Source organism: Anguilla rostrata, chromosome 8 (assembly GCF_018555375.3).
Source record: "Anguilla rostrata isolate EN2019 chromosome 8, ASM1855537v3, whole genome shotgun sequence".
Classification (NCBI taxonomy): Eukaryota; Metazoa; Chordata; class Actinopteri; order Anguilliformes; family Anguillidae; genus Anguilla; species Anguilla rostrata.
The window spans coordinates 36,542,784-36,554,781 of record NC_057940.1 but is presented as its reverse complement, the minus strand read 5'-3'; the positions used below and the strand labels follow the sequence as shown (position 1 = coordinate 36,554,781).

The following is an 11,998-nucleotide window of genomic DNA, read 5'->3' as shown; positions in this document are numbered from 1 at the left end:
TTGGAGACCACTTTTGGTAGTACCTTCCAACACTTGTTAGCGTGATTCATCATTTTCGTAAAAGAAACGTGTGCTTTTCATAACATTACATAGAAAAGGCCATTTCCTTCCTCTGCTTACAATGCAGAATAGAAGTTAAGTGTCTGAAAAATATAAGATCAAAGCAGTGACATCATTCTTCCACAATTTTTTAATGTTTAAAATATTCCAGTATAAAACAGCATGACATGCGTTAATTATAAGAACAGAGTGACAAGCAGAATCTGTTACACAACACGTCTCTCCTTGAGTTGGATATGTACTGCATACCAGAAACATTTTCACATTTAAAAATGAGTCATTTCTTCATTTCAATTTGAAAAATAAACCTATAAAACTGCTTCATATTAAAGTTGGCAATTTGGTACTTGATAAGCCAGCCTGCTAGCCTACGATAAAGAACATTTTAAGTTTGACAGCTAGTCAAACATGTTACTTGACACTTTCTGTGAATTGTTCTCACAAGACTGTGGAGATCAAATGTTAGAAAGCGAGACCATGCCATTTTATGCAAAATGTGTGCATAATTGTATTCCATAGCAAAACACAAAAAATAGGAATTCATGGAGGCCACATACATTTCTCTGACAAGTACCAAATGCTAATACATTCCTTGAAATCTCAAACCTCTAAATTAATAGCACACATTTCTTCCAAGCTTTAACTTTCATTTTATAAACAATTCTGGAATGCACATTTGCATCTCACAGCAACGATATGAAAAACCCTGAGATCATCCTAATGCAAATTACCTGCTCAGAACACATTGTTGGTCACACTGGTTGGTTGCTAAATGCACGTGTATAACATTCATAGTGCAAAATTATCATAAGAAAATACAAAATCGTAAAATAATTTTAGAAAACTGTGTAGACAAATACACAAAATTTAAAATACAAGTTATTTTAATGAAATATTTGTCTCCACTATAAATGATTTTTTCACCAATTAACTCACCACGCTTGATCGTGGATAAGCCAGTAAAATATGCAGGTTAAATGGAACTGTGTTGAGTCAATAATGATATGGGACAGACTGCCCTATCACAAACGGCAACTAATCCAGGTATCCACGGACATTACTAAACTGTTTTTTTTAATACTGCGGTTAGTAGGAAGATCAAAAAAGCACAATGGACAAAAAAGCGTCCATTAGCTTTATGCTCCCTGTGCCTTTTTTGTTTGTCATGGGACACTATCAATGAGCAAGTTTTGATGGACAGGTTAAGAAAATAAAACGTCATATATGAAAATTATTCTATAAACAAATAGGTGAAAATCCAATATTGAGGGATTACGATGAAAAATGAGATTACAGTGTAAGCCATCAACACCATTTTGATTTGGTACATCTTGCCTTGCTTATATAACTGGAGAGTTTTGCATGCCATATATGCCTTGCTGCTATGAATGAATTGCCACATGGCAGACTGGCAGTATCATACATTTCAAGTTTCAAGCCAAATTGTTTAATGTGCCAAGAAATTGTGTTTTAGGCAGATTTTTTAAAAACACAACATGGCTGCAAAACTCATTTTCCCAGGTCGTCTCAGTGGATCAAATTTTTAAAAAGATGCAACCCAGGGCAACAGTAATCAGCAATTTTGTCTAAAGGTCACTCTGACCAGTAACAATTTTCCTAATATACATTTTCCCTCTAAATTAATTTAAGATCACGTGCTGAATGGCTGTCTATAAAAAGAAACTTTATTTGGCACTATCTGAACTGTGTTTTATGATAATTCACCCTTAAACTGATTACAGGTACAAGTTTAAAATCTAAATTTGGCAGTAAATCACAAATGTATGGTCTACGTAAGTCATATGGACCATGCACATTGATTGCTGTGCAATCAGTAAAATATTAAGATCTTAAGGAATTCATCTTAGCATCTTAATATGCTGAAAGGTAACACCTCCTTCGATCACATGGATCTTAAATACCCATATGTTCCTATAGTAACAGCCTACATTTCTAATTTTGATACAAAGATATCCAGGTCTCCATTTTGATGACCTCACTGAACAGCTAAACAGCAAGGGACACTGCCACCCTAAAGCATCAGCCCTGTAAAAACATTCAAGATCTCAAATATAGGGACAGGGACAGGGTAATACTGGTTGTCTTAAATGATAAAAAAGATAAGACTTCACAGTGTAGGATTAACTAGGAATGGAAACAATAAAACTCTTCAGGTTAAGCAGATGACATCATTAAATCCATTTATGTAGTACCTTTCATGGATTTTAAAGTGCTTTATAGTGAAGGGGTTGGGGGGATGGTTAACTGTCACCAACTTGTAGCAAACTTGAGCGATTTTCTATAGCTATTTTATGCTAGAGCATTCGGCACACATAAACTGAGATGGACAAACAGGGACTTACATGTACATACCCGAATGTACAATGTGACAATGAAGTAGAAACAGTGGGCTGCACGGAGAGCCTTACCATACCTTTGGATGGGACTCCGAGGAATCCCCTACACCAGAGGTTCTCAAACTCAGTCCTGGGCCCCCCTGTGTATGCTGGTTTTTGTTCAAACCATAATCTTAATCCCTCTAAACGTGAAAAGAACCTAATTAAGAAAAAAATCACAGCTTGTTAAAATTCTGGGATTGCGACCGTTTGGAACGAAAACCAACATACCCAGGGGGCCCCAGGACCGAGCTTGGGAACCTCTGTCGTACTCTTTGGGAAAAATTCCATTAACAGCTTTAACAGCTTCAGCACGGCCTCAACGTCAGAGACATCTGCCGCGTCTGGGGTCACCGGAAGCCTGACAATCCCGGACAGCCCTGGAGTTACCGGCCAAGCTGGTCGCCCGACTCCCCTGGAAAGCTCTCTGAAGAGGGCCGGCTGGTCCCCTGGTTTCCTGGCGCTTTGCAGGATTCGTCCTCCTGACACACGTCCCTGTAGCCGGGACCGAAGGACGCTGGGTCGGTGAGGTCCTCCAGGCTCAGCCTGCCGTTGGTCTCTGACAGGGGGATGTAGGAGTAGTCCCTCCTGCGGGGAAGTGCCCCGGAGCTCCTCCTGCTCTGGACCAGGTTACAGACCACGCTGGCCAGGAGCAGGGCACAGAGAACAGAGCTGATAACCATCCAGGTGGATCTGAAAACAGGAGGAGGAGGAGGTAACATGGCAGCCTTTTAATCTTTGCACACGCACCCTACAGTCAACAGCTTTCACAGTCAACACACTAGAGCAGAGCTGGCATGGCGTAGGTTATTGTTCATCTTCTTATCTGCTGTAAGGCTGGATGCAAATATAGACTCTATGCAGAAATTATATTTGTATACATGTGTACCTTTTATAAATCTTCCAACTTTATGGTTGAGTGAACAAGTGTAATTTATTCATATTATACTGTACAAACAATTCCATAAAACTGCCAGTCAAATGTATCAGCATATTGAATCTTGGGAGCTGCTTTTGATTAGACGATATACGCAATGTAGATGAATTTTAATTCTTCAAACCTCATCCATCTGTAAAGAAGTTTTGAAACCTGGTACACTACTCTGTAAAATAAGGCTTTGGTTGGTGAGCAATATCCTCCTCTTTCCAAGTTTTAAACATCTGGGTAGCCAAGCAGTGGCCAACTACAGGAACAAAAGAATTCAGATTTCAGATAGAGTCTCATCACAAGCATGAGGAATCGGCAGTAAATACAAGATATGTCCAAAGAGCAGCGTAATCCGATGGTCTGATTTTGGCACATCCAGGCCCAATCCTCAGTGAGGGCTCTACTAATAGTTTTCTGGCTTACAGTGGTGGATTTCTGTCAATTAAAACTGCAAGTAATTTCAAACTGAAATTTATCCAACTGAAACGATTAAAGATTATGTATTGAAAACTGACTAAAAATAGATGGCAATGTAGTCAGAAGTCTCGAGACCTGCTATCTTTTTCACATCAGTCATGTGCTGCCCCATGTGTAAGGTACCTCTGTGCATTGTGCTGTTCAGCTCCGCCTTCCTTGTGATGTTGCACGTGCCTGTCACCGGGTCACATGGACACATGTCCTGACAACGGCACTCCTGTGCACAGTTAACCCCATAGAAGCCTATGGGGCATTCTGGGAGAAAAAGAAACCTCCATAAAATACACTTCAGAGGTGTATTTTGGGCGTGCGATAATGAGAAAGGTACAACCCTGCTTTCCTGGAAGTGGCAGCTATTTTGCTGAAAATTGTCAGGGAGGATATTTACATTGCAAAATTGTGCATTTTATTGACATTATTTAACATTTGTGGATGTATGTTCTCTGCACTCACATCACACTCAATATTCATGGCAAAGATCTGCAATGCGCAGATATTGTAATTGAATCAATCTTGAAGAGCAGGTTTTGTTTGACAACTTGTATTGCAGGCTGTGCCGAAAGCTAATAGGGTGTTGTATTTTATTTTTCTGTTAAGTGTACTTCGTGATTAAAACTGATTTAATAAATTTAGTAAAACTTTTCCTAAATGTATTATTTACCCACCATGCTCACAAGAGGCCCCCTGGTAGCCAGCAGGACAGGTGCAGTGCCCATGCACTGGGTCACATGACCCCCCGTTCCAACATTCACAGGTCTGGTTACAGCCGTCGCCATAGAAACCAGTCAAACACACTGCAATATAAAGACAATGATTAGTATTTATACAGTATACCTTCTTTTCTGGAGATAACCCTCACCTTTACAGGATTCACTCACATAAGGCAGGGGTGGGCAATGAGGGCTGTATCTGTTTCTGGTTTTCAGGTCAACTTCTGGCTTTAATTGCTTAATTACATTTACGCCCTCTGGCATTTTATCCACATTTGTTGATAAGCACATGAATGACAGTTGCTACCGTGTCTGTATACGAGACATTTTACAGTGATCTAATCTACGAGTGATACCCGGGTTGGTGTGTACAGTCAATTAGCTCATTTAGCCAGAGTAACTGGTGGAAACAAAAACCTGCAAACACACCGGCCCTCCAGGACTGGAATTGCCCACCCCTGCTCTAAAGGATGCGAAGATAGCATATGTTGTGTATGAATGATTACCAACCCTCAGCTAAGATGGAGAGGGAGGGACTTATCCAGCCAATCATAAGGGTGTTAGATGGATGACCAAGGTCAGAACAGAACTTCAGCCAGGACACAGGGACACACATTGCAAATAATAAGTCCCAAGTGCCATGGGATTATTAATAACCACAGTGTCTCAGTGACTTGTTCAACCTCCTCTGAAAGACAATGTCTCTTACAGCAGTGTCCCCATCACTGAAAAGCAGCGTTAGTTTTATTGCACATTATCCCATATCAAACCCAGTACAGCTGTAACAAGGATAAGCCATCTCACCTGACATGAATTCCGCAATACTCATTAGCTACTGTACTGAAGACCTACTGTAGCTACTCTACTTTTTTCTGCCCCTCCCTCCTCTTGTTTGAGTCAGAGACAGACACAAGCAGTGCGGTAAGTATAATCACATGCTTTTAAAGAGGTTAAGCAGAATTGTACCTTCGCTACAGTTGCTCCCCGTCCAACCGGCATCACAGACACATCCATCTGAATCAAAGCCAGAGAGAGAATGATGTTTGAATGACAGAACTGAAAGGTGAAAAAGTTCATTGATGAATGCTTCAGCCTCAAAGAGATTGAGGCACCATGTAGATACCGGATACAGCCAAGATACAGCCTACAGTGATAAAGGCTCAGTATATGCATGTGCTGGAAAATCCTACAGATGAGCTAAAAACTTCCTCAGAAGTTAATCTGTGATAGTACCTAGCAGTTGGCAAGGAGGCACTGTTATCAATAATAGCAACTGAGAGCTGTCAAAAAGGGGGGGGGGGTTACTGTAGCAACAAGACATATCAACATGTCAAATATGAACATATGAGATATGAATATGCAAATGAACAGATAAATAGAAAAACCCACCCATGCCTGAATCCATCTTATTGAACACGTCATTTGCCATGCTAACCTCCCTTACGGTTTGCGCATTTATACAAACTACAATAAAAAAAACACATGCATAAACTGCAACGGGAAAGTTTTAAATGCGCTAACCGTAGAGGGAAGTTAGCATGGCAAATGAACAGATAAATAGAAAAACCCACCCCTCCTTGAACCCATCTTACTAAACGTCATTTGCCATGCTAACCTCCCATACGGTTAAAACATCTATACAAAGCACAATAAAAAACACATGCGTAAGCTGCAACGGGAAAGTTTTAAAATGCGCTAACCGTAGGGGGGAAGTTAGCATGTGCCCCGCTAACAAGTTAGCGCATTTAAAACTTCCCCGCTGCAGTCAAAACGGGCGCGGGGCGCAGAGAGGAAGGCCGGCCGGCCCGTCGCCGCTCACACTGGGTGCAGACGCCGTGGTCGCCGCAGCCGGGGGTCTGGCAGGCCAGGGTATCGCAGGCGGGCCCCCTCCAGCCCGGCTGGCACACGCAGGACCCGTCCACGCAGGCCCCGTGCCCGCCGCAGTCCTCCGGCTGGCACAGCGGCTCGTGGATGCACAGCACCGTGGACACGTTGCGCGGGCACCGCCACATGGGCTCGTGACTGCGCAGAACGGGGACGGGAGGTGCAGAATAGCGGCATTGCTTTTAAATCAGCTGCCTAGCTTAGCCGGCTCCAATAAGTAGTACAATAAAAAACACATTTCATATGACAGAAATGATCTTCAATGTACTTCTACTGTATATTGTCTTGTTTGGAATCTATATTTGGAACAAGATAAGACTGCAGCCCTTTTGATGCATAGTAAATATAAAAAGGGTTTATATATTCCTACGTGGATAAGCCTATATGGACATAAATGTCCTTAAATTAAAGCTGACAGCCTGTACTTTATCATCATGTCTATGGCTTCATTTCAAAACCAATGTGCTGGAGCACAGAGCCAAAAAAATAAATAAATAAATACTTAGCAGCTGTATTGTATGCTGTAATTCAGCTTTTTTTTTTTTTTTAATCAGACATGGATTGTAAAGATAACTCAAACAGGACAATGTTTGTAAAACAAATTGAATCCCTTCAGAAAGGTTACAATTGCAAACAATGGCAATGATGTGAAAATTAGTCTAAAAATCCAGTATTTTAAATATTTGTTGGTCTGTAAATACCATAAGGTGGTTTTCTTTAACATACCAGTGATCCGAGGGGTAGCTGGCCAGCGATCCATCGACCACGTAAGTCGCAGAGCCTCCCCCGTCTAGGTTAATGGCGTTGACGACCCCCTGGTCTTTAAGAAATTTTGCCACCTGCCACAGATTCATCCTGGTAGGGAAAGACACCCCCACTGCCATGACTACATTCCACTGCAAATATACTAAAAAGCAGGAACAATTTGCTTTGCTACACTAAGCAAATATGAAGCGAATGCCTACACGCTACAAAGGCAATGGCTACATAAATTTGACGAGTCAGGCTTCAGCACTGTTAAATAAATATACCCATGAAGTCACTGAAGAAGCAAACAGTGTTAATCTCTACAGAAACTGATAAAAATGTGGGCAACAGCAGATCAATTTAGCGTGGGGTGAAGTGAAAATGCGTCTATTCTAACACACATTTAATGCAACTGTTTAGATGTCTGATGTACAGAGTCAAATCATATCATGCATAATATGAAGATGGTCTACTTGGTTTAGATGACATACCACTCACCCCTGCTGTCAGCACAAGCAAGTTTACAGTGAGAGTACGTACCACTGCCTTGCTGCTATGGATAGCCTACATCTAATACGGAGCCGTGGAGATGGAGCTCTGCATCAACAGCGCGCGACTCTTTAAGATCGATATCCGTGCTAATGAACCTCGGTTGGCTCCGGCTCGCGGTCTCACCCTCGAATGCCTGTCTGCCCGTCGATGTGGAAGAGGACCAGCCGGCCGTCTCGATCGTGCCCCACTGCTGTCCTCGCAGACACCGTGTTCACAAACTCCGGGAAATGCCCTGCAAACACAGCCAGGTAGCCGGCAGAAACGTAAATGCGAAACGAAGGCAATACGCGGATTACGCCCACGCGCAGCCCGTTGTGCGAGAAGCCTTGCCGATTTACCGGTCTCCTCGGTCTCCTCGCACTCGACTGCCGTGCTCTCGGTGATGTAGGTGGAACCGTTCCTCAACAACCAAACCACTCCGCTGACTAGCTGCACGAAGGGGTTTGCCGTATCTAATACGTCTTCTTCCGATAGGTACCTGGAGGCAAAGACAGACAGATATGGACCAACAGAACGAAAGACAGCTGAGAGTCTGGATCAAACACATGCCTGACGGAGTACTGAAATGACATCACAAAGACAGATAAGACATACTTTATTGAACCCCACTGGATAAATTCGTCCTCTGTATTTAACCCATCCTAGTCGCTACTGGGCAGCCACAGTGCAGCGCCCGGGGACCAACTCCAGTTCTAAGGCCAGCGCCTCGGTCAAGGCCAATGGCAGGAGTGTGCTTAATCTGACACGCATGTCTTTCGGAGTGGGAGAGAGGACCTGGCCGGGACTCAAACTCAGAATGTCCTTGTCCGTGAGGCAACAGCGCCACTGTGCCACCCGTGCTGACAAGCAGCGAAGCATTGTAAATGAGCCAGAATCCTCCTATAGGTCATCCCTTTCAAATAAAAACCCCATAAAAACCAATAGTGACAGCACAGACAAAATGGTGCCACACAGTTACTCGTACAAGGTGCATACATTATGAGCTACACTTTCCTGTCCTGCAGGAAGTCTGTGAGCAGTCAATGTTCCATTCATTTTTTGTGATTCTAATATTCTTCATCACAGAGGAGTCATCACATACAATTCTGGGGCATGTGTACTTTCTCTGTTCATGCTCGGTTAATCAATTAAAGAGCATTCCCAGCAAATTCTGTCAGTCATTGTTTGTGTGCATATATTTACATAAAGTACATGCACAAATAAAATGCCAAATTCAAAAGGCAGCAGAACACAAGACAAAATATGTATCCATTGGATATACATGTATTATACACACACACTACAGACTACATTTTGTCTTTTGTCCTTGTGCCACATTTCCCATTAAAAAACTGCACAAAATGAGTGTACACCAAAGAAGTTCTTCTCTTACCCGAACACCAAAGTCCCATCCTTCTTGATTCCGAACTGAGCATTCTGTATCCCCTTGCTGTTTCTCACCAGTGTTCCATCACTCACCACGTTTCCCAGGCACTGCCCAGTCTTTGTACGGAAATAACCACCATTTTGAGAATATAGGCACTTCTTTGGTCTGGAAGTCCGTTCCACCGTTTCTAATCGGCCAATCCCACAGCCCCCCGCACCACCTGGCTCTAACACCGAAACAGTCTGCAGCGGGTTGTTAACAAAGGTCATGTGACCGGTGGCCCATATGGGCTTATCAAAGCCAGTGGCGACGTTCGAAACAAACGTTTGGGACTCTGCCACAGGCAGACCCGGTCTACTGCTAGACCTCCAGGATTCGTGTGTGACGTTGCCATAGGCGACTGCTTGACACTCCCTCACAAACCGATGGGAGTGGGAAGGGCCATGTCTCTGGAATGGGGGGTATGGCAATAAAAGATCTTCATATAAAGAATTTCTGTTGAAGGGAAGAAGACCATAAGAGAGTTTAAAAAAAAAACTAGATTCATCAAAAACATGCATGGTATAACTGTCCTTTGAAAGCACAACTTTAATAAGCTGAAGTTTTGTAAAATTACAAACATATTTGAAGCATGCTTTAAAGCATTTTTCCAGACAATAGTTTGCAAATGTAATTCATTCTGATTCCAACAGCTACTACAATTATAACTGCTGAGAGGACAAATATCAAAGTCAAAAGACTGAGATGAAATGCTTTGTCCTTGGAGAGCCAGAATGAGTGTGAATAGTGTGAGTGACTACAGCATCTGAACTGCTAAAATGATAAAGACCATCAACCCCTGGTTGACCAGTAAACCTTGTAAAACCTCTTAAAAGAAACACTAGACAAGATATAACTAGCTCTCATCCATTGAGTAACATATGTGATTAATTAAACAAGAAAGGATGAAGAAGGATAAACCTGTTTTATCACCAGAGACAGTTCAAAAAGGTTCAACACAAAGGAATGCAGACATTTTGATAACAGATTGTGCTTGTCTTCAGCACAAATGGCACAAATGACACACTACAGTACACAGTAATGTTCATATATACCTAACAATTTTAATAACATGTTAGCAATGAGAGCAATATATATTCCTCCACAACCTATGAGCTTTCCATTCATTTTTCTGTATTTAATACTAATCTCAATCCAGCAAAATGTTTATACCCAAAAATAATATTTGAATAACCCAAATTTGAGTTTACAGTAAATTGAGTTATGCCCATAATTCATTTAAAAAATAATGAAATAATTAGGTGGGGATACATCAATTCAATATACGGGATCACCATGGATACAATGTAGCAAGACTACAAAGGCTGACTTTCAAGATGCAATGCTAAAAGCCAATGTTTCAATGTGCATTGAAACGGAAGAGGATGAACATGTATCCAGACTTTCACTGTCAACACAGCAAATAAATATAAAGTTGCAGCTTGTCATTAGGTACTGAATTGAATGCAGGAAACCGGTGATCATACACCGCATTGGACAAAAGGTTACATATCTGAATCCAGAAAAAAAAAGAGAGACCTTCTCTAGGTATCGAATGCACGTTGTACAGCTGAGCCCATGTCAGTTATTTTGTAAGGTGCCATATTGCCGTTAGATATATATTTTTTTAAAATTAAGTGCTAAAAGCCACCGACATGTTGCCACATGTTGTACAGTATAATACGCAACCATTCTATTAGTTTATAGCAAGCTTTGCAAAACATACGTGGCTAGCTAGCAAGCCTAATTTAGCCCCCATGCAACAACTTCCTGGCTATCTAACTCGCTAGTTCCCAAGCCAATAGTACAATTCGCCAGCAAGCTACGTGGTTACTGTTAAAATATAGTCCTTAACTTACCCATCGTTTTGTTCCGACAACTGAAACGTTATCAAAAAGTACTGAATCAGCAAAAGAAATAAAATATCTACGCGGTATGTAGCCATAAAGCTATTTAAAATGCTGCACTTTTGACACACACTCCAGTCACATGACTATAACTCACGTGATTTGTAGCCATTGGTCGAATTCTACTAAACTAATCTACCATCTACCAATGAAAGTGGAATCTACGGAACGGAAGTCTCTGTATTCAAACTAATAATTGTAGGCCTATTGTAACACTGCAGTGAATACAGTGAGTACACTAAATAGGGTAATTAAAACAAATAATTCACATATATTTCAGCTTTATCATAAATCGACATTATTTCAGATCATTTCTATAATTCCACTGCACCAGTAACTTGCAGGTATCTGTCAGCAGCTAACAGACATAATTCAAATCAAATTATTGAGTGTATCAGCACAGAACAGTGGGTCCATGGCCTGCAGTTTGCACTGAATAGCACAGCAAAAGTTTTATCACCTCTGTCACAACTTTCAGGGACAAAATTATTGGATTTTACTGTATGTTGTCAGCACAGTGGGTAAGGAACTGGGCTTGTAACCGGAAGGTTGCAGGTTCGATTCCCGGGTAGGACACTGCCGTTGTGCCCTTGAGCAAGGTACTTAACCGAAATTGCTTCAGTATATATCCAGCTGTATAAATGGATAAATGTAAAAATGCTATGTAAAAGTTGTGTAAGTCGCTCTGGATAAGAGCGTCTGCTAAATGCCTGTAATGTAATGAGTTCCAACCAAGGGCTGTACTGAAATCAAAATTGAGATTTGCTGAATAGCAGCAAAAGGGACATTTTAGGGTCTGCAAATCCAGCATCTATTAAACAGTTGTCAAGTTGTTACAGTCAGAAGTCAATTACCAAGGCATTCATGTAACTTCAAAATACTGAAATTATTTAATTGCATCAGTGCCTATTGATAGCATTTGATGCAGTTTT

The 11,998-nt window shown here is 41.5% G+C and overlaps 1 protein-coding gene across 1 annotated transcript; it reads right to left on the bottom strand.

The window, feature by feature from the left end:
• Positions 1 to 172: 172 nt before the first annotated feature.
• Positions 173 to 11,157, bottom strand: nagpa (N-acetylglucosamine-1-phosphodiester alpha-N-acetylglucosaminidase). The gene is made up of 11 exons (XM_064348075.1): positions 11,019 to 11,157; positions 9,127 to 9,615; positions 8,093 to 8,232; positions 7,878 to 7,986; positions 7,182 to 7,310; positions 6,391 to 6,593; positions 5,538 to 5,585; positions 4,527 to 4,655; positions 3,985 to 4,116; positions 3,559 to 3,640; positions 173 to 3,149 (listed from the first exon to the last, which is right to left on the bottom strand). Exons 1-11 carry the CDS (start codon positions 11,102 to 11,104, stop codon positions 2,843 to 2,845), a joined length of 1,854 nt encoding a protein of 617 aa, XP_064204145.1. The 5' UTR covers positions 11,105 to 11,157; the 3' UTR covers positions 173 to 2,842.
• Between the last annotated feature and the right edge of the window lie 841 nt (positions 11,158 to 11,998).

What these genes read in the sequence shown, in the direction of transcription:
- nagpa (XM_064348075.1), bottom strand. Translation starts at nt 11,104, where the DNA reads ATGGCTACATACCGCGTAGATATTTTATTTCTTTTGCTGATTCAGTAC. An exon ending in CGAGGAGACCGAGGAGACCG is followed by an intron (nt 7,987 to 8,092) that starts GTAAATCGGCAA and finishes CTGTGTTTGCAG; the next exon opens with GGCATTTCCCGGAGTTTGTG. An exon ending in CCACGGCGTCTGCACCCAGT is followed by an intron (nt 5,586 to 6,390) that starts GTGAGCGGCGAC and finishes GCTTTGATTCAG; the next exon opens with ATGGATGTGTCTGTGATGCC.